Below are 23,158 nucleotides of genomic sequence, written 5' to 3'. Positions count from 1 at the left end.
TTCTGAAAAGATTTGCTTGTGTCTTACCCTTCCACTCAGCCAAGTATGAAGCCTTCTTCCTTTGAAAGAGGCTTTTCAATGTATTTTGCATTGGAGGAAGGCTTGAAATGTGCTTTGGTGGAAACACACAAGTCAGTGGCTGGGATCCAATGATTTCTGCCCACAGAGTGTGCCTTTTTGTCTCCCAATGCAACCCAACTCAGACTGTGTAGGTAGAAATCATTCTGCCTACAGAAATAGCTGGCTGGATCCAAGCCAGTATCTTTAATTCTCAACCTCACAAAACGTTTTACAAATATGGCTGTTGGGTTTTGTAGTAACGACACGAGACAGGGTCTGGATGCAAAGTCTGTCCCTCCAAAGATGGAGGCGAGAGTTTTATTAGCTTGTATTCAGGATGTCCGGATGCCCAAATATGGTTATAGCAACAGTTACAAGTTACACATTCCATTCTCAGCCAACTAAGCAAAATATGCTGTGATCAGACTTTTGTCTTATCTAGGAAGCATAACGGAAAGAAAGGTACATCATGAGCTTCTAAGCATAGAAGAATATTACTTAGAGTGTATGGGAATGTTGTGCTCTGTGAATGATGAGAGAACAAGATGAAACGACTCCCCGATTCCTGTTGTGCTGTGCCAACTGACCAGAAATCAGGGATGTAAAGAGTTGTTAATGCAAACTGGGTGGTGTGCCAGCTCCAGTCTACAGGGTTTGCTTACTCATTCAGTGAACTCTTGTTCTAGTGTTATATATCTTTCTCAAATGTGAGACTTAAACAAGTTCCAAGGTTAGTAGAATGGGTAGGCCTTGAGCTTTTGTGAAGCCAGTTTGAAGTCAGAAATACAGTGCTAATGAAATATATCTATTTTGTCTACACAGCTGCTACCATTGGATGGATCTCACTTGGACTGTAATTCAATTTAGTTGTTATGGGGATTCAAAGAGAAGATGTAATGTGTGAATTGAACAAATCAGCCGGGATTAGCTGCTTTATAGAGCTAATGACTGTGAGGATCAAATTTTGATCTAAGTTATTTCTCTGAACTATCTTGTGTGAGTTTCACAGATAGGCATTTGAAGCTCTAAGATTTGTGACAAAGCACAGTTTTGATCCACTGAATCTGAAATGTTCCTGGCAGGCAAGAAGGTGCAGGAAATGAGAGTGTTGTGCAGAGAAGATAAGTACAGTTAAATTTTAAGAACGTGGCAAAGCACATAAATAGTAGGGTGTGGGAGGCGTAGTAAACCCAACTGCAGGGGTCAGGTCCAGGTCTTCTTTAGACGTCCCAGGGGCGGGCTGGAAAGTGAATCTCTGCAGGAGACTTGCAAAGAACAGGAAGAGCTCCATTTTGGCAAGGGTCTCGCCAGCACACATTCGCCGACCTGTAACAGTGCAGATGTGGCACAAAAGCACAACTTCATTATAATATTTTATACCATTTTCCCCACAGAACGCTGCCCCCAAATCATTTACCATAAAATACCAAACAGCAAACATGAAAAGAAGACTAAAGTACATAACCACACAGTGATTAATAGTGCTACTGGGGAATCGCTCCAATCTTGAAAGAACAAGTGAGAAGTGGCCTTCCAAGGGAATGAAGCTGAGTAGTGAAACTATGAATTCAACATCCAGTGATAAAGATAAAAGGAGTTACCTGCAGAGAAAGGCATGAAGGCATCTCTCTTTACGAACTTTCCGTTGGAATCCAGGAAATGTTCAGGGTAGAATTTATTGGGTTTTTCCCACTGAGATTCATCATACAGCACGGAGTACAATAATGGAACAATATAAGTTCCCTGCAAAGTCAAAGCAACGAGCTATTAAAGTTGAGGAAGATGGCCTGTCAATAACCTATCTATGATCACAATTTTTCAACCAATTTTTTAAAAATGCCACCCACAAAGTGAATTAGGTAAGAATGAAAGTGTAAAGAAGTTAAGACAGAAATTTCACTTTAATGAATAAAAGGGTGAAAGATCCTGAAGAGAAATGGAACATGATCCAGCCCAAGTCAGTTGTGCTTCACTCCCCTTTATTTCCATCAGAAAACTAAGCTAGCACTTAGGGTTGGCCCAAGGACGTTTTGGCACCTTAGGCGAAAGACTACTATGTGCTCCACACCATCGGGAAGCCAGTGCCTGCCTTCCCTTCCCCTCACACTTTGGGGAAACTGCCACCACCCTCCTCCTCCCCCCTGCACTATGGGGAAGCGGCCTCCATGTTATACGACCCTCACTTGTTATAAGGCTGTGGCCCCACCTCCTCAATGGAGGAGAGAGGGCAGGCTCTCTGTGGGCTGTCCACTGGGCACTGCCTGGCAGGGCTGAGTTTCGTTCTTCTCCACCTCTGGTTCCCTAGGTGTGCCTTATGGGTGGGCCAGTCCTGCACTTAGGTCTCTGTCATTTAAATTAATGGCTTAAGAATGGCTGCACTGGCTAGCTCTGAATTTTCTCAATGTCTGCAAACCAAGCTCTTTGTAAAAAGTGTGGTATGCTGCAAATGAACAGATGTCAAATGAGCGAAGACTGTAAAGTTAATGCAGTTGCTTAAGGCTGATCACCTTTGGAATGAAATAGCCTTTAAGAGTGACATCCGTAGTGGTGGCATGTGGTAAGTCCATAGGGAGAATATTAGCAAACCTCTGGACTTCATGGATTACCGCATCTGTATATGGCAGTTTTGATCGGTGTTCAATCTGAGGTTGAGCAGACCCGATCACCTTTGTAATCTCTTCTTGGACCTTATCTGAGAAAATAAAATATTTCATTCCACTAAAATAAACTTTATGGTTTCAGACTTATTCCATCAATGAGGGGAAAACTGAAGGATCTTGAAATAAATTAAAAATAAATAAAATAAAACTGACGTTATTCCAGCAAATATTGGGATAATGTCCTTCAAGGAGCCTTCCCACAGCATAAGTAGCCTTCTTGTAACTTAAATGGCTTCTCCAAAGGAACAGCCACTTAAGTTAGATAAAAGCTCCTTAGACTGGAAGAAGTCTTCAGACTTGATCCAAAAGAAAGGATGGGATATAAGTATTTTTAATAAAGAAATACATAAATAAACTTTGCTCAGAGGAGTGGTAGGCTCCACCCCATTAAGGCTATCTTAATATGACCTACTAAGAATAATCACTATCACCAACAACAAAAAATTACTCCAACTTTCTGCCCTCACAAGGGCCACCACGGCAGCTAACCAATCCAAACATAAAAATTGACCTCATCTTAAAAAACGTTAAAGCCAAAACATACATTCATCATTTAAAAAAATCATTAAACCAGAACATAAAATAAATACAAAAGATAAGAACTCTCAAAATGTTGGAGGGAGGAGAGATGACTGAGGGAACACCAAGCGAAATGAAGGCTTCACCCACTGGCAAAGAATGGCAACAGAGTGGGTTTCATGTTATGGTTTGATGGTATTTCTCAATGGGCATCAGAGATCGAATAAACACTTGTTATTGCTCCTGATATTTGGGAATGAAGTGTTCAACAGCTAGGATTTTTATAGGGGGAGGGTAGAATTTCTTTTTCCAAAATTTTGTTTTTTAGATAAAGCAGTTGGTTGGTTATTTCCTTTTTATCTTTCACAAGTGAAATTCTCTTTGGTTTCTCATTAATTTATCTTTGAGATTTTTTAACCATGTGGTAATGTAGATTTCCTCACCTGTGGATTTTTGCCTGTTGTCGTGCTACTGTAATACAATACAAAGGGTAAAATATACTCTGTATATACTCCGGAAATTACTTCCAGGGTAAATTCTGTTGCCCAGTTTGCCCTTACTTTCCCATTTTTCTCTTTAAGGAGGCAGCAGCAGGAGAGGAGGGGAGGGGGCAGAATGGGAAGATAGAACTGGAACATCTGGAGTCTAGAATCGCTTCCTAAAGTTAGGGCAGGTGCAGGAAGATCACCCTATAGGCTCTCCTGCCTCCCCTACGTGACTTTTCACATCTCCCCAGTTTTCCTCCCTCCGTTAAACAGTCTTAGGTTGTTGTAAGTTTGCTTTTTTGTTTCAGGTTGGTATAAATATTTCTGAGAAATTTTTGTAGGACCCTGGGAGTCCTGTTCCCACACCCTTTCCCCCGCTGGCAAGGTGAGTGGAGGCAGGGGACAGAGAGTGGGAGCAGGGAATCCCCTGCCCTCACTGGGGGACCTGTGATCCGTAACTGGAATCCAGAATAATGGAAACAAACCAATGGAAAGCACTTACTCTGAATCTCAGGGTATTTCATCATCAACAACAGACCCCATCGCAAGGTAGTCGAAGTGGTCTCCATGCCAGCAGCAAATAAGTTACCCACAACACCTTTTAGGTTGTCATTATTGAAAAATTTATTAATCTTGTTCTTGTTCTTTTCCTAGAAGATCAGAAGAAAGAATTGAAACTAAAAGATGGGCATGAGTAAATGTGTGCATATCAAAACAGGACTTCTTTATTCTGCCGGTGAAAACAGATTAGATCCAGTTTATCTGGACAAATTTATGCTTCTCTTCTTTTCATAACTAACAAACAAATAAATACAAAGAATGGCCCAATAATTTTACAGCAGAGATTAGACGGAAGGCACTGATAGACCTTTCTTACAGGCTTCTTAACATACTTTGGCTTCTGAACGCAAACAGCATTTTTAAAGAAAGTTTAGCGCCATTTAAAAAGGAAGTAAGGTGTTCTGTAATGGAGAGGGAATAAGGTCAAAGAACACTGGGAGAGAACTGAAACCTGAACCAACCATTTTGAGATTCCTTGTAGTAAATTTTGGACAGCATTAAAGAAAAATGAGTTCTTTAGGTTGATTTACTATGGCATCATTTTATAGGTGCCGATATTATACCCATCCTTCATCTTATGTATTTGCACTTCAAGTGGGCTGCATCAACTCAAGAGTCATTCTCCAAAGAAATATACCACATCTTTAAAAAGCAACTTAAAGTTTAATACATTATAAGTATGGTATATCCTATACAGTACCTAGAGTGTTGTTGCACATGCGTCATTTTCTTATACTACCACAACTTGCTCTTTCATTTGGAGCTGGCTTGGTGGATGGAGGCCTACCAACATTATACTCAACCAATGCCATTCTGGCATATTACATGTTGCTATAGGGGAGTGTCTGGCTGCTTGCTAAAGCTGAGGTAAGGCACTTCCATTAGCCTTGATATGGACAATAACAAGTATGCTGTTATGAAAATCGGCAACACCCAAGACAAAACTTAGAATGTTTATTCACAGACTTGGTCACAAAAACTTATTTCCCTCCATTCGTTGCTCACAGAATAAACAGTCTGCTCAATCATACAAACACAGATAAACTCAGACTTTTCCACAAAGACTCACTGAACCTGACAGACTGTTTGAATTAGAGTCTTTGACAAACTCCTGACTAGAGATGGGCACGAACCAGAAATAAAATGAAACATGGTTCATGGTTTGTCATGTTTCACGAACCACAAACTTTCATGCACCTGCCCTGGTTCATGAATTGGTTCATTTTGGTTTGTGAAAATATCACTTCTGGGCCAGCAAATCACCACTTCTGAGTCAGCAAACGGTCACTCCAGGGTCAGCAGAAGGTCTGCAGGAAGGCCATCCCCTGTTGCCTAGGAAACTGATTGATTGGCGCCAGACTGTCTGCAGTGATGAACTGAAAAAGGAACCAAATGAACCAGCCTAAAGTTCGTGGCAGATCATCAGAAATGGGATCTAACGAACCACTGGTTCACGAACCACAAACCGGCCTGGTTCGTCATGAATTTTGGTTCATGTTTTGGTTCATGCCCATCTATGCTCCTGACTGACTGACCACTTTCCCTCAGCCCACAGACTAAAAATTACAGTTCACTCAGACCCCCAAGGTACAGCTACCATTCCATCACAGCATGCTTCACTCACCCAACCAGCACCCCTCCTTCTTGCTTTAGAGGCCTGCATTTTAGTCACAGTATTGGTGTTTTTTGTTAATTGTTGGTCACTGACCGTGGAAAATAAACTACTACTAGTTGTACTACCAGCGCTGGATCCAAGCACGCGGGCACCCTGGGCAAACCTTGCCCAGGTGTTCTGTGCAGTGCAGAATGCGCACGCGCCCCTGGCGCTGCGTGATGATGTCACTTTGTGACATCATCATGCAGGGCGGGAGCCATGCCAACCTGCGCGGCAAGCCGGCCGCTCCAGCGTGTGGTGAGCCGTGGAACTGGCGGCGGCGTGGGCGTGCACTGGGGCAGCTGGCTGGCTTGCCGCACGCACAAAACCTCCTAGCCCTGCACTCAGCCACCCACGTGGCAAGCCAGCTGCCCCAGCACACGCTCTCGCTGCCGCCAGCTCCGCAGCTCACCAGGTGCTGGGGTGGCCGGCTTGCCGTGCGGCCAGCTGAGCGCAGGGCTAAGAGGCCCTCTGCGCAGTTAGCGTGCCCCACTGCTCTGTGCTGCCCGCACTGCAAGCCGGCACCCCCAGTGCATGGTGAGCCACAGAGCTGGCGGTGGCGAGGGCATGCGCTGGGGCAGCTGGCTTGCCGCATGGGTGGCTGAGCGCAGGGCTGGGAGGTCCTGCATGCGCAGCAAGCCAGCCAGCTGCACCATCGGCGGGGCTGGCAAGGGTCTCCCAACCCTGAGCTTAGCCTCCCGGGCGGCTGGCAGCCGCGCCTGGCGCCCCCTCTTTGGCGGCACCGGGGGCAGGCTACTCCCCTGCCCCACCTCAATCCGGCCCTGTGTACTACTACTAGTCACAGTAACAAATATTCCAACACCCCATACTAACCAACAAAAACAAGATGTGAACTATTTATATGGCAAAACATTATATCTATGTTTCTCTAATGGAGCGAATAGCCGTCTCTCAAGATTGTTTCTTGGGAGAAACAGAATAGGGAAACTGCAGAACAGGAAAGCTTAAATTTCCCTTCCTTCTCAGCCCAAGTCTGAATCAGCCCTCTGCAATATGTTTTAAAATGCGGAGAGTGCTAGTCATGAAATTCCCAGCATCATGGCTGGTTTGGCCTGAATCTGTGCCTCAAAATCGACCTGCCGGTTACGTCAGGAAGGCTATATTAAGAAACGAAGAAGGATGCAAACCCAGAGTCCGGCAGAGAGGTCACATGGCCCAGCTGGGAGGGGGAAAGAGAGTATGGTTGCCAACTTAGGGTTAGGAAATTCCTGGAGATTTGGGGATGGAGCCTGGGAAGGGCAGATTTTGGAGCACGGAGGAAGCTCAGCAGGAACGTGATGCCATATGCTACACTGTTATTTTCTCCAGGGGAACTGATCTCTGTAGACTAGAAATCAGTTGTAATTCCAGGACGTCTCCAAGTCCCACTTGGAGGTTAGCAGCCCCAGCAGAGAGGGAAGGAAGGGAAAAAAAGGAGCCAAAGGATAGGAATAAGGAAGAAAGAGTAAGAACACAGGTCATATGATGGATGAAGAGCTAGAATCTTTCCTCCAGAAATATCCACTAGACTTTTGAAATGTGCAGATTTTGCTATTTGGTCTGCACATAATGTGCTTCTCTTCCCATAACATATTGTTCCAATAACAAGAAGAATGGCTGTAGTTTAGGAAATCCCAGCTACCTTCATTGGCTGTTCTCTTGAACAGCAAAACTCCTTATTGTGACTTGCAAAAACATATTTAAAACAGAGAGCTGAAAAATTTGCCTGTGGTTATTTGGTAATTGGTTTATGTCAAGACTGTTACCTCTTGGTTGCCTCTGCAGGAGTATACCGTATACCCTGCAGCTGTGGACAAGTTTACATCGGGACCACAAAGCGTAGCATCCAGACAAGAATAAAAGAACATGAAAGACACTGCAGACTTGGACAACCTGAAAAATCAGCAGTGGCTGAACATAGCCTAACGCAAACAGGGCACAGTATCTTATTCCAGGACACCAAAATACTGGACAACACTTCCAACTACTTTGACAGACTGCACAGGGAAGCCATTGAAATTCACAAGCATAAGCAAAACTTCAACAGGAAAGAAGAAACATTAAGAATGAACAGAGCATGGTTTCCAGTTCTGAAAAACACCAGGCTAACAAAACATTCTATCCCCGACAATAGCCCTGCAGAGAAGATTAGCACATCAAGTACCAATCCATATGCATAAGAACCTCCTCAGGATACAGTGAAGCCTCTCGCCATTAGCATTCCACACCCTGGGAAACTCTTACAGGATGACTCAGCTCAACCCCACCCCTCCTGAGTAGATACAAATGACCTCATCTTTTCCACACTGTGACACTGAGAGATCTGTCTTTTGGTGCTACACCTCTGAAGATGCCAGCCACAGCTGCTGGCGAAACGTCAGGAACTACAATGCCAAGACCACGGCAATACAGCCCGGAAAACCCACAACAACCATCATTCTCCGGCCGTGAAAGCCTTCGACAATACACTGTTACCTCTTGCTGTCGGATTAGAAAAGCATCAATAAAGCTCCTCTGGTCATTGACATCCAGTTCCTTGAGGCGTTCTATGAAGGTTTCCTGTATGAAAGTGTGCATTTCTTTCCTGTTATTAAGGACAGTCTTGCGACTGCTGAAGAGAAAGCTCAGCGCAGGAAACATGTTGTACAGCTGAAAGAATAACAGATGAGAAAGGGAAAGATTAAGCAAGGCCCAAATCCTACTGCTGAGGCAGAAATCTCAAAGCTCTTTCTATTAAACGATCTTTGCTCCTTTCGTTCAGACACTTGGCCCGGATGGATCTCATCTTCCGTTTGGTGCTGCGTTCTGTGATTCTGCTCTAGGAACAAATGCTACCCGTGAACACACAATCTTACCATCTCCCAGCCAGCAGTAAAAAAATGCATTTCAGTACTCATTGCTCACACTCAGTAAATAAGACAACAAGAAATTATTTTTAAAGCTTAACATAACCAGCCACAAAGTTTTAAATGTCGGGTGTTCAAGGCATGCAAGCTGGCTGGGCAGGCAAGAAAAGTCCAGAGTCAAGACAGGAACGAGGTAGCTGGAGTACTGGGGTATGCTACAGGTCTGCGGGGCACAGCATGGTCAGAATCTGGGGGCAAGAACTGAGGCTAGGCAGAACTGCAGGAAGCTTCAGAATTTGCAAGGTGCTCCAAGGCCAAGGCGAGAGTCCAGGTCCAGCAGGCAGAAGTCAAGAAGAGTCAAGAAGATCAAGTCAGTCTTCAGAACACAAGATGAGTCTCATCCTCAAGGGGAAGCAGCTTCATACCTCCAGCCTAGGTCTTACTGGGCCCTTCAGTCAGCTGATGCCAGCAACTCTCACTGGATCCCTCCAGCCAGGGTATGCTTCCTTAGGTGTAGTGCAGGGGAGACTGAGCTAGCAGCTCTTTCAGCTGAACAGAACAAGGTTCAGCTGCTGACTCCAAGTTCTGGACTGGAGCTAGATTTGCCAGGTCTCTTGCTAGAGTGGGATACTACTTGAGGGCAGCCCGTGACCTGCCACTGCTCAGTAGGCCAGCTGGGTGAACAAGAATACAAAAATTGCTGTTGTTTCAATGGAGAAATGTCATTTCTGGGGTGAACCAGGATGTGACCTCACTCTGTTCTAGGATTCAGTGGGAATGCTATGGTGAAACCATAGAGTTTGTACTGAATCCTAGAGTGGTGTGGGTTTGTCATGCCATCAATATGAAAGCAACTCCCATGTCCCTGCCTGTAGTTTCCTGCCAGCCACTGGCTGGCAGCACTAGGCTGAGCCCTCATATGGTGGAAAATGCTGTCAAGTCACAGCTGATTTATGAAGACCCTGTAGGAGTCTTCATAAGATATGTTTAGAAGTGGTTTGTCATTGCCTGCCTCTCCATAGAACCCCTTGGTGATCTCCCATCAATGTACTAACCAGGGGCAACACTGCTTTGCTTCTGAGATATGATGAGATTGGGGCATCCTGATTCCTGAGCCATCCCAGTCAGGGAGAGTCCAAATGGAGCCTGACTAAGAAGCTGTCATGAATCCCATGTGCAACATCATCCTTCTGTGCTGATGAAGAATAGTGCTGAGAGGCCTGTCCAACATATTTTCCCCTAAATTTGTTGAATCAGTTTTTCAGCGCCATCAGATAATCTGCTAGGGCAGTGAGTGTTCAAAAGACAGGCAGCTTTATGTTGCCATGTGTCACAAACCCACATCTCAGTCTTGGGCTGACCTTCCCCTACCCTGAGGTAAAACGTCTCCTCTCTAAGCCTATGAAGGTGTACACTGTGCTGGGAAGCCTTTAGTAGCATGGTTGATGTTAAGCTTTAACTTTATTTCTTGTCCCACCCTTCTGTAACATATGAGTAGTATGGTTACTAGAGGTGGGCACGATCCAAAAAAATTAACGATCAAGCTGATCGTGGATCGGCACCAGCGACAATCCCGAATTAACGATCCAGACCGTCATCTCCTGTTTCCAATCCGTGGATTGTGAAGTCCAAAGCGGGGCGTGCTGCTATTCCCAGCTATGTGGAAAGGTGGGTGGTGGCGGCGTCTGCCGGGCCCAGCAAGCACGGGGAGACGGCAATAAGCCGTTCCGGCCGACCCCCCGGCACCCCCCCCCCCCGTGTGCCTGCCTGCCAGGCCAAAAAGGAGTGCGCTGGTATTCCCGGTGCAGGTTGGAAGGTGTGTGCTGGCGGTGGCAGAACACCCCCTTCCCCCTCCCTCCCTTGGGTGTCTTCTCCCAGCTGGTGACTGCTTTGTTGCTCCATGGTTGGAAGGAAGCCCTGCTGATCAAGGAAAGCTGGGCTTCCATTCAGGTTTCCAGGGCGACAGAAGGAGGGCAAACACAGCTCAGGCATTCCCCTGGCTCTGTTGCCAGGGGAATAGATTGCTGGTGCCCGAGTGTCTGGATCCCTGATCCGAGCCCGATCACCCCGATCCAGGCCCCTCCCGATCACTGGATAGTTGGCCGTGGACGATCACGATCCGCTGGGTCATGATCGCACGATCATCATTATAGTGGGGGTTTTTCAATCGTAATGCGGATCATGCCCATCTCTAATGGTTACCCAGCCAAGTCCAAGTAGGGGACAGATCAGGGGTTTGCACTGCCCATAAACAGAAACTGGCCCACAAGGCTTGGGGAGACTCAAAGTGTAACAGAACGTTTATTTACAAGTATGTAATGTTAGAAGATAGGTGGGCAGGTGCTTGAAATTAAGTAATGGAAATGTTTTTGTACAGAAACTTTACTGGTGTGAGGCACAAAACACTTGGTAGGATTCTAAGTTGCTGGCTTCTTTGAGAGGTTGGCACTGCTTCACAAATGCTCCACTTTTAACACACAGACACAGCACAACTCTCCCTCCTCTCCAGACCTTAGGAAACTCCACTGAGTCAAACCCTTTCAAGATACTGGGCAGGCGTTTATGAGCTATAACCCTGTTCCTGCTGCCAAAGGGGAGACTCCTTTCTACCTAGTTCCTTGGCCCACTATAATTCCCAGATCTCTTGAGTCTACGCAGGAGTTAGTGCTGTCTTTCCCACTTTAGTCCAAGGACTAAAAATGCTTCAGGAATGTACCGATTTCACTTTTAAAGGAACTCCTTCCCTTCCTTTTTCACACAGAGGACTCTCTGGCTGACCCTCTCTGGTCAGAAGCCAGACTCCAACTCCCCTCACTCTTCTGTTTACTCCAACTGTCAATCCCTCAACGTTCCATCCTCAACTGCCATTTCAGGCTAGCCACACCGGGGCAGGAAACACGTTAACCATCCTCTCTACTGTCTGGCAATCCCAGCTTTTGAAGCTGAGTCCCTCACACCATGAATGACTGTACCATACAGAGCAAAATTCCAAATCAAAATCCCAAGTTATTTAACCAGTTTCAACAGTTAGATTACCAAGACAGCGGGACTTCCAACAAGTCGGACATTTTCATTCACCAACTTCAGTAGTCTTAGAAACGTGGGATCTTCATATTCATATCGCTTGCCAAGTAATATGGATACTATAATATTGGCAACAGCTGCATTCATGATTACTGTTGTCTCAAATGGTTTTCCTGTACAAAAAAAAAGCTAGCATTTAAGGAGAAGACAGAAATACCACTTTCCAGGAGCAGGTGAGTTATTCTTTGCTTCATGGCTAGTTCTGCTTCAACTTTCTTTTCCTCTTCTACTGGCACACTTTCACTGCTTTTACTCTAACATGGATTTTCTTGCCTCCCATGATATGGGCAGACATTTAACTGGTTAGAACTCTTTTTAATAAGGGTTTGTCAATTTAAACACATATTCTGAACTCTTCTTTTAAGATGCCTTATTTGAATATTTTAAAACTTGACTTTTTCTCAAGATGAGCTAAGAGAGGGAATGCCTTTGTAATTACCTCATGCTCTTGCCAATCAACTATTCCACAGCCTGACAGGATTGAGGTTTTTGTGGTTGCCTAAGGGCCAGGCTCAACTAATATCTACTGGAAACAGGAAGAACCAGCTGTTCTGGGAGTCAAATTTTGCAATTTGTGCAGCTATCTTAAATGGAGGGGGGGGACCCAGAATGGATTCAGTCTGCTCATGCTGTGTACTACATACAAACTCATCTTAAACATTATACTTGGAGTTGTTTTGATTAAGAAATGCTAATAAAGAGTGAAATCAAAAAGAGTCCAGTAGCACCTTTAAGACTAACCAATTTTATTGTAGCATAAGCTTTCGAGAATCAAGTTCTCTTCGTCAGATGCCTGATACAGATATCAGGCATCTGACGAAGAGAACTTGATTCTCGAAAGCTTATGCTACAATAAAATTGGTTAGTCTTAAAGGTGCTACTGGACTCTTTTTGATTTTGCTACCACAGACTAACACGGCTAACTCCTCTGCATCTATAATAAAGAGTGGAATGCTATAAATACTCTTGCTGGACTTCTACACACTCCAGCAGGGGTCCCAACTTTTTTGAGTCTTTGAGCACATCTGGAATTCTGAAATAGAGTGGTAGGCACAGTCACAAAATGGCTGCCACAAAATGGCTGCTACAGGAGATGGAGCCAGGCACAAAACGACTGCTGCAGCTTACCTTCAGCCACACAGTGAAGATCCTTGTGCTGTGGAAGCAGCTTCTGCCAAAGCAATATCTTTAAAAATCTGCACAGCCAATCAAATCACTAATAGCCAATTAGAAGCCATGCTTGGCAAAAGCCCCAACTCAATCCACTTGCTGTTCAAGTGTCATTCATCACTTGTAGCTTGGCCCTCAGAAAGGTTTGTTGGGATTTTTGCAAGTGTCCTACATTCAGTCATGAAAGAATTAAATTTTTATTCTCTTTTTGTAGTCAGATAGCTAGTTAGCATAGGACCACTTAAGCCTTGAGTAAATGTTCCCGCCATGGAAAGGGGAGTCTTTAGTCTTAATGAAGGAATCTAGGATTGTCTATTGGATGAGCCAGTTTATTGGGGGGCAATTAGCTAGCAACACATAATAAGGTTTTATTGCTCTTTGTTCAATCTGAGGGAACATCTAAGCTTCAGTCTGTCTAAGTTTCTCTCTCTAAGCTCCTAGTCTAATCATCAAGATGTAGTTAGTTAGCTATTATTTTCTTACCAAATTCTTTCCAAATTCTTTCCAAATTTCTTACCAAATATTTTCTTTGCCCTGATACGTAGTAAAAGTATTTTTCTAGAGCTAAAACAATAGACGTCTGTCTACTTATTTCCGATGTGCTCATATTAAACTCTGCAACTTTTTCTTCCTTTTAATCTTCACCCAAACAACAAGGTTTAATGTTAATTTTGTCTTCCCTGAGGAATTCTGGGAGCTATAGTCCTAGAAGTTAGAGATACATAACAAGCAACTGTCAGAGCACTCCAATTACAATTTCCTCGGATTCTTTGGGGGAAAGAAATAAGAGTAAATCATTACAAAAATCAGTTCATACTGTGGCCAGTAGGTATGATCTTACAGGTATGCTCTTACAACAGAAGATAACGCCAGCCTACCTTTGTAAGACTCAAACTTCTGAATTAGGGAATGGCACTCTTCGACAATTTTGTCCTCTATGGTCCTCTTGCCCATCCCATAGTCACGCAACGTGGTTAACGTAAACCTTCGCATCACTTTCCAGTTCTCACCGTGAGAAAAAATGACTCCTGCATGGATGAAAAGGGCTGGTTTGAAGGGCTGGCATGGCCGTTAGGGCTGTATTCACAAAACCTAGGGGGTATATAGAAGGAGGTCTTGCACATCGCTGGAAGGCCAGGATGAAGGGATGCAATGGGTTTATTTATGCAGGAAACCAGAAATAATGGCTAAATCATCAGTTAGGTTTAGGAAGAAAGATTTGCCATGCCATCTTTAAAGAGGTCTATAGGAGGAATGAAGCAAAGCTGTGGTTCCTGGCAGAGAAGTAGCAGAAGAGTGGGTTGAGTCAAGGTAGAGGAGGCAGTGAAGTAAGATATGAGCAGGTAGGATGGGAGGTGCCCCTTCCAAATCTACCACCTGAGGGACCACTTTTCGGCCTCATTGTAGGACACTCGCAGCTGCCACTGCTTCTACCTTGCCTTGCCTACCCTGCCAGTACTGCTGCCTCCTTCCACTACCTCTGCCTCAACCCAGGAGGTGGGGCAGCTAATCCTCCTTGTCCTCTTCCCACCCTGTTTTAAAAAAAGAATGTGCATTGCAAGGCTTTCTGAACTGTCCTGAGATTCCCTGCCTCGTTGGTCTCATAGCTGAGTCATCCCCTTTGGCTCTCTTTTCCTGCACTGTCCAACCACCTCTCCTTCAAGTTGGTGGAGACTTGATGGCACATATGAATGTAAAGCCTGCAGATCTATATATAAGGGTTGAAAAACTGGCAAACTACGCTCAAGTTGTAGGTTAAGCCAGTCTAGTTCTGACTGGGAAACTCCACTTTGCATATCTGCTAGGATAATTTGCTACAGTGATAAGTAAACAAGCCTACTTGTTAATCCAAAAGAATGTCCTCACCATGACCTTCTGAGAACTCTTCAAACATTGGGATGCTGGCCCGCTCTGCAAACGCATCTGCCTGGTTCACCAAAGCCTCCTGTACAGTTTCATAGCCTGCCACAACCACCATTTTCTGGAATCCCGTTTGAAATCTGAAGACAGGACCATACTGCTTGGATAACTGAAATGTAATTTTAAAAAGAGAAATAACAGTTCAGATCTTCAAGACCATGGGTAGCTTACTCAAAAAGACCACTTAAGTATCAATTTAAACACCAAATCCCTGGGTAGATAGAATGTTTAAAACTGGCACCTAACATTTGATTTAAAATGTGCCAGGTAGACGTGGTAGAATGGTACTTCCATAACAGTGGTGGTACCAGATAGAAGACTTTGAGTTTTGTGGTCACCTATATCATTACACAGAAGGCCTCAAAGCCTTCTACTTCTGTCTTCCATCAGTTGGTAATGACTTTTGAAAAATTTATCTGGCATACCTCCAGTACCTATTATTGGCCCTCCTCCCTGTTCTTTGTGTTGTTTGTGTGACTGTAATTATTGTATTGTTTTAATAATATATTGTTTTAAATTTAAATTGTCTTAAATTGTTAGTGTTTGCTGCCTTGGGGACTCTGGTTGCTAGGTCCCCCTAAAAGACAGCTCTAAAAGACTATCAGTTCTATTGGTGAATTATTCTTCTGGAACAAGAGACCTCCCTGCAATTTCCTTTAATGCCCATGGGTGCCTTGACACTGTTGGGAGAAACTGGGGTGGGGAAGGGACCTGTGAGGAAGGCTTGGCATTACACTGGCACACCAATGTCATTTCTGTTTTAAAATGATAGTAACAAGGGACTATCTGTCATTTCCCAAAGACTTTATTTCCATTTCCTTCTCCAATGTGCTGGTGGGTACAACCATCCAATGAAATAGCAGCAATGAACAATTAATTTCAAACCCTTCTGTTCCGTCTGTGTGTGTAACTGTGGATTTGTGTGGCACACACAAACCGTGGGAAGTGTATGTCCACTTCTCCATTTTCAGTACAGGGCATGTAATTGCATCTGCTGCATCCATTGGTGTAAACTACGAGGGGGCTGAGGGGTCAAGCCCCCCCACAGGCAACCAGTGACAACTCACATGAGGGAATCAGTTATAATGGCAGGTGAAACACAGGACTGCTCAGCCTCCCTGTTTTATCATATTACAAGTTCCATCATTCTTTGGGGCTTTGTTCCTGTTTGCTAGTATGTATTTCTCCATTTATTAAGAATTTATTTTTAAAAAGGAGTCGTGGTTTATATAAACAATTTACAAATAAATGCTATAGAAGAATTAAGAGACTCTGAAGGAAGATATATGACTTTGAAAATCAGACTACCGGATGGCAAGCAACAATATATGCCCCAAACAATGCAAGAGAAAAATTTTATGGAAATGTTTTCGAATCCATGGCCGTTTCCCCATGTCTTACCTGCCTGCGGTTCTGCAGGCAGGTAAGACGTGCAGAACCGCAGGCAGGTAAGATGTGTGGAAACATCCCATTTTAGATTTTTAAGGAGAGACATGAATGGGGTAATGGTCTTTAAAAAAAAAGGTGAAAAAATCAAAGAAGACAAACTTCCCCCAAATATGTTTAATTATATGGAAATGATACTATTGGAAGATGCTTGGAGGATCAAAAATCTGAATACTAGGTACTTTCTTTTCTGACAGACACCAAACATGTTTAAGGTTTGATATGTGCTGGATATCAAAAACCTTAGTTATCAATCTAGTAGAGAGTGCAAAGATACAACCAAAAACCTTTGCAGATCACAATTAGTTTGCAGTAACTTGGGAACAAAACAGAGACAGAAGGGAAAGATGGAAATTAAATGACAATCTTTTATTACAAGAAGACATAGTAAAATGGTTGCTATTATGTAATTTTTATAGTTTACAATATCATTGTTTATTATCTTATATGTTTACTCTATTCTTTTTTTCTTTTGATGTAATTATAATTGTGATATTTTAATTTTTTTCTGTTCTGTTTATATTTATAAAAAATATTTTTGATTAAAAAAGAATTTATGCACTGCCTTAAAAGATCTGTGGCTATGGTCCACACAAAGTAGCTTAATCCTTAACCCTGACTGGCTCCACTCACTTTCAATGTATCAATAGTCAGACTACAAGGCCTCTGTTGGGCCAAACATATTTGCTTGGCTCCAATTTACATTCGGGGAATGTTAGAAGAGGAGGACTTGACCCTTCCCTCATGTTTCAGATGGGAACAAACCAGAGAGTTAGAAAGATAGAAAGGTTAGAGCATCTATTTACTATTTACTCCTTTACTGCCCTGAACTATCCTTTGATGTGTAGAATGATAATCTCAAGACTTCCTCCTCATGACATCCTTCTTTTCCTCCCTTTGTCACACTTCTACCTTTTCTCTCCATCTTGCACTGTGCAGGCAGGACTTGTCCCATCCATGCCCACTCTTAGACTTAGGTTGATAGGAATCTACCACTCCACCTCCCCATCAAAGTATGGAGTTCCTATAATAAAGAATTCTTGCTTCTTTTCTAAACCTAAGGCAAGTGTAAGTTTGTTACTTTCTCTCTCTAACTCACACCAGCCACCATGCTCCAACTGCCCATCATATTTTCTCTGCAATCTATGCTACTTTGTTAAGGACCAGTTTCTGTTCCTTTTAATAGGGAAAAGCGAGTCTCTATTTTATTTTACTTTTCACTTATTGTACAATTACATTGTATTTTGGAAATGGAACACTGGGGAAGGGTAGGGCCTATGTTTCCTTGTTAAAATAGTTCTGTTCGCTTGCTTGCTTGCTGCTGCTGTGGTTTTTGCTGAGTGTGGGATGGATCTATATAGCATTGAGAACAGTTAGTTTTTTATGGTAGTAAAATCAAAAAGAGTCCAGTAGCACCTTTAAGACTAACCAATTTTATTGTAGCATAAGCTTTCGAGAATCAAGTTCTCTTCGTCAGATGCCTGATCCAAACTGGTCAAATACAGAAGAGGAGGGGAGAGAGGGGAGAAAGAAGGGGACATATATCACAAGGAGACAGAATGCAATTAGCGTGGAGGCAGTCAAAACATTCCTTTGCTTGGAAATGTAAACATCTCCTTTTGGTGTGCAGTCAGTTTGCCCTATTAGTTTGTAGCAGTGAAAGTATCCAATTCCTATGTAGTATAAGCCTTCGATGACCACAGCTCTCCCTGCCAGCTGCATCTGACAAAGAGAACTGTGGTCCCCGAAAGCCCACACCAGGCGTCACTGGGCTCCCCCAGACCACGCCTCTGTAAAGGGAATCTGTTACCTGTGATAATGTGATAACCATTCATAGTCTCTATGTCCCCTTCTTTCTCCCCTCTCTCCCCTCCTCTTCTGTATTTGACCAGTTTGGATCATGCATCTGACGAAGAGAACTTGATTCTCGAAAGCTTATGCTACAATAAAATTGGTTAGTCTTAAAGGTGCTACTGGACTCTTTTTGATTTTGCTACTACAGACTAACACGGCTAACTCCTCTGGTTTTATGGTAGTGTGTACATGGGGGGGGGGGGGGCTGCTCCTAAGCACCTCTTTCAATTTCCATTCCATTTCTAAGTGGTGAGGTGGTATCTGTTGAAGAAAACGACAATTCCTAAAAGGGCAGCCCAGATGCTGTCTGTCTGAAGCAATGAGAAAGCCCATCTGCTTGAACAAGACAGATCAGAAGCCTTTCCAGAATTTCCTTTTGCCCTGTGCGCATCTCAGAGAGAACATTGGCAAGGAATGTGCACTCCGTACATGATGATACTATTTATTTTGCTGTTACATAAAATGGTATGGTACAGTTTCAAAGGAGCAATCAACTAGCTAACGCTGAAAGAAGTTTTTTTTTTTAAAAGACGAGTAGCACTTTCAAAACTAGAGAAAATGTACTGCTATAAGATTTGAGGATTCTTTTAGTAGATAAATATTTTGTGCCTTTTTCAAGCCTGTGATTTCCTATGTTTGCTGAAGTGGATGCTGAATCAGTTCTTTTTTAAAGTTAATGAATGGCCCAAGCAAGCCTGTTAAGCATTTTTTAAAATGTCTATACTCTGAAGAGTTGGTCAAGTAGATGTGTACTGACAATTGTTTACCACCTAGGCAGCAACAGCTAATATGAACTGTTTTCAAGCATATAATAATATTGCACTGTGATTTACTTTGCCTGGTGGTTGTTTGGATTAAAAGCTATAAAACACTTTGGCAAATTACAAAAAGTTAGATGCTCCGGGGATTACACCCTGCCTGTGCAACTCAGGCAAGCCCGTCCCAGCAGACAGCCACATATATTTGCCAAGGACCAAAATATATAACAAAAGGCAAGACCCAGCTAAATTACACAGAAACAAGAGAGGGAACCCCCCCACACACCAAGTCTAAAGCGTATCCAAAATTTACTAGCACAATTTAAAGTGGCAAGTGCTCAATTTCTCATGTGCAACAACAATTCATAGTCAATACATATTGTGTAATAATCTCCACAGGTAAAGACTCCACGGTAGAAGGTAAGTCAGTTCAGCAAATAGCCTTGAGGTATAAACTTTTCTTCCTTTCTTCTTTCAGTTTGCAATGTGACCAGTGGATTGATGGTGATTGAATCCAGACGCCCAAAACTGGGGCTGGCTCTTTCTCACGCAGATTTTTGTCCCTACGGACTTCCTCAGGGGTGTGTCAGTATTGCACAGTGTCTTTTACAATTCTTTCATAGTACCTGGAGAGCGATGCCGGTAGCAGCTACCTGGCATGAATATTCAGACAAGGAAAATGTCTGCATCACCTACTACCAGAATTAGCTAAACTTATCTGAATTGGCCTTACCATACCTGTTTCCTCCTGCATCTCAGAAAGGTCATTCTTACGGCTTCATAGAATAAGGACCTTTCTACAGTCAAGCATGAGACAGGCTCAAACAAATGGGTCTTCTTCATGGACATAAACAAATCTCTCCAGAAATTGATCTTAATGAACTCATTCAAAGAACATCAGTTAGAACAAACACATTCAGTGTAACTTAAAATCCTAGGTGGCATATAACTGTGAGTTTTCTTTCAGGTCATGGCTACGGGCTAGGGATGCCAGACCCTTGGTGGGGGTGAGGGATCCCCTGCCCCTTCACCCCGCCCCCACTTACCTGGCCAGTGGGGGCAAGTGCCCTTCCATGCATGCCCCCCCCTGCGGTGCTATGCATTCCCGCGCACAGCAGCCTCCAGAATCGGGCCTGTTTGGGCCTGTATCGGGGCCACTGCACTCCGCTCGGGCCCAAAATGGGCCCAATCCGCATCAAAATGCGCCTGAATTGGGCGTGAAAAAAACAGGCCCAATCTGCATCACAATGGGCCTGAAATGATCTGCATCAAAACGGGCCCAAAATGGGCACAGATCAGGCCCATTTTGGCACAGATTGGGCCTGTTTTGGGCTGCTGAGACATGCAGGAGCATTACCGCGCTCTGCAGCAGCCCCCAACAGTGCGATCCAGGGGCTGTGTAATGACGTCACTTCCCAGAAATGACGTCACTTCCCAGAAATGATCTCCTGCTGGGAGATTGAGGGGGCCTGGCAGCCCTACTATGAGTGCTGTTCTGAGTTGTCTCAAAATGTGCTTCTACTCACTTATAAGATATTAGTTTGAAGTGCGAAGAAGATTGGTACTAGTCTGAACTCTGTACATTGCTCAGAAATTGAGTGCACAGCAACTGCTTTGTATTCCGCCCTGGCTCAGAAAGACTTCATGCATTTACCAAATGAACACATCTGTGATCCCATAATTTAGTACATTTCAGTACTAAGTTACCCTTATGAATAAGGCACAAACAAGATTCCTGTAAACGAACGTCCAGAAAAAACTTTAAAAATGTTCCCCTACAGGTTTTTCTGTGTTGCATTTCTTAGAGTCAAATTTGTGACCATTAGTTTGTCCTATGCACAAGGTATGTATACTTTTAGATCTTAAAGTGACTATTCTAAAAGTGAATTTCAAAAACAGGATGCGGCAGGAGATTGCTGAGATACCGCTATAACCGCTGGCCAACTCCCACCTTCTGCTAGGTTTCACCCAGCCCAGGGGTGTTGTTAGGGGGGTGCCTCTGCCCCCCTAATTTTGTAGGGAGCCCTTCCCTAAATTCCCCATGGCCCCGCTTCCATAGATAGTAGAGGCCCCTCCCTATGATGTCACCGGGCCCCGGTTCTTTTAAGGACCTAGCATAGCAGCCCATCTGGCCCAGCCCCAGCCCCTCCCCCAGGAAATTGGAAATTCTATGCCCATGGCTGCACCCATGTGGCAAGGGATCCATGCCTTTAATCCCCTCTCATTAGTTTTCCTGGACACAGTTATCCCAGATTTCCAGACTGCCTGTTTCCCTTCTCCCCCTTCTTTCTGTCTACCCTTGCTTTGATTCATGAATCCCGCTAAATAAAAGCTGCAGCACATCTTCTAAAACCTCTCTATCTTTTTATCATTTCACATACTCTCCATTGATCAGCTACACAATGATTTAGTTGGCAGAGGAGTCTGTGGGCCTGTGCATTCTTTCCCAGTCCTAGTTCCTGCTTCTCTTTAAAACACTAAAGAACATAAACAAGAGCAAGGATTGGATCAAGAATCCATTGAGAAGCCTGTTTCCAGCCATGAGCTTCTGAGAAGGTCACAAGCCGAAAACAAAGATTTTATTTAATCCTCTCTTTCAGCCAGCAAGTCCCTCTGGTCTCCTCCTGGCATTCACCAAGGAGCAGTAAACACAGCTATTGCAGCTTGCAGCTATTGCAAAGAATTAAGTAAGCAAGAACAAAACAAGTATGCCTTGTAGATGCTTGTTATTTTGCCCGTTGATATCTTCATTTGGGAGAGGACATCTTGAATACTTTCCCTGGCCCAGAAGATAACATAAAACATGCCCACGAGTGGCATGGAAAGAACCAAAATGTTCACCTTGTACAAGGTTCTGTAAGGCCTTTTCAGATCCAGGAGGTGGAGATTTCCAATGAGGGGCCACCGCCTTGGTCCCGGGGGAAGATCCTGGCTGCTGGACTTCCAGAAGTTGCCCATTTTCAAAAAGAACATCATTGTAAGGACAAACAGGAACAACAAGGTACTAGGATCCATAAAATCCATGCCCAGAAAATAAGAAACTATAAAGAGATTGCCACAAAAGTAGTAAAACACAACTAGGGCAGTCTTTGTCAACTGAAACAAGCAGAATAAGTAGTTGTTTCTACTTGCTGTTAGAACTCTTAGTAAATCAATAACTATCCTCAGTAAGAGAATTTGTCCTGCTTTCCCTCCCGCTTTCTCAGCTCAAACTTTTTAATCTATTCTTGCTGGATCCTTGCTTGTTTAGTCTTTCCTTTTCTAACTTTTTAATCCATGCTAGCTGGTTTAGTCTTTCCTTTGCTAATTATTTTGGTGGCTGGAGTCTAGAAAACTCTGCAGAACAGGTTTTAATTCTCCGGATTGCTTAATTATTTGGCCAACACTGAGAATTAACTGAAAGATTAGTCCAGCTAATTCTGCCGCTTTGCCAAATCATCTTTGCCAAATCATCTTGTGAAATGTTCATAAGCATGTTAAGAAATGTTTAAATTCTTTTCCCATTAAACTTCCTGCCTATATTTGGTTATTAAAGAGACCTTCTTCATAGCAACTCCTCTGGGGATCAAAGTGGCAGCTTGTTTCTACAATGTGTCATGGCAAACTTTGCTTTTGTACAGAATATGTAAATTGATCTGTTAGCGATACCTAGGTGTGGCTGGGAGAAATTATTTATGAGCACGGCAGGCTCAACAGTGTTGTCTACAAGAACAGGTTCTTGTAATGCAACACTTTCAAAGAGCTTCTGCTAATCACATACACAAACGCAGGTTATTACTTGTGTAGCTTAGTTTGTCCATCCCGTTCCCCTTATTTCAGGGCATGTTATTATTGCAATCAAATTAACACCATATTGTTAGGCCTGTAAAAGGGTATACTGCTGTCAGATCTGTGGCTAAATAATAGTTGTATCCAGACTACCTTCTGCAATCAGACAAGAGTCCGTTGTTTTCAAAAGATTTACTGAAAAAAGCAACCATTATAGTCCACTGGCCCAGATGCAATATCTGGGCTGGTACACATGTATTGTTACGAATGAGAGGCAAAGAATACAGTACAAAGTATCAAGACCCAGCAGGCCCAGCCTCCCCCCATAGTTCTCAAAACAATCCCTTTGAAGCTGAGAAAGTGAAAGTTTCCC

The 23,158-nt window shown here is 43.6% G+C and overlaps 1 protein-coding gene across 1 annotated transcript; it reads right to left on the bottom strand.

The window, feature by feature from the left end:
- Window positions 1-335: 335 nt before the first annotated feature.
- On the bottom strand, window positions 336-22,234 carry LOC129326370 (cytochrome P450 2K4-like). Its single transcript, XM_054974530.1, has 9 exons — window positions 21,859-22,234; window positions 14,906-15,068; window positions 13,918-14,067; window positions 11,822-11,982; window positions 8,415-8,588; window positions 4,227-4,374; window positions 2,568-2,752; window positions 1,662-1,803; window positions 336-1,386 (listed from the first exon to the last, which is right to left on the bottom strand). Exons 1-9 carry the CDS (start codon window positions 22,039-22,041, stop codon window positions 1,199-1,201), a joined length of 1,494 nt encoding a protein of 497 aa, XP_054830505.1. The 5' UTR covers window positions 22,042-22,234; the 3' UTR covers window positions 336-1,198.
- Between the last annotated feature and the right edge of the window lie 924 nt (window positions 22,235-23,158).

This window comes from Eublepharis macularius, chromosome 1, assembly GCF_028583425.1.
Source record: "Eublepharis macularius isolate TG4126 chromosome 1, MPM_Emac_v1.0, whole genome shotgun sequence".
Taxonomy (NCBI): Eukaryota; Metazoa; Chordata; class Lepidosauria; order Squamata; family Eublepharidae; genus Eublepharis; species Eublepharis macularius.
This window is presented reverse-complemented; position numbering and strand designations above follow the sequence as displayed.

Coding starts and splice junctions, on each gene's coding strand:
- LOC129326370 (XM_054974530.1), bottom strand. CDS start 22,041: ATGGATTTTATGGATCCTAGTACCTTGTTGTTCCTGTTTGTCCTTACA. Junction 14,068..14,905: donor AGAGTTCTCAGAAGGTCATG/GTGAGGACATTC, acceptor TCATCCATGCAG/GAGTCATTTTTTCTCACGGT. Junction 2,753..4,226: donor GAAATACCCTGAGATTCAGA/GTAAGTGCTTTC, acceptor TTATTTTCTCAG/ATAAGGTCCAAGAAGAGATT.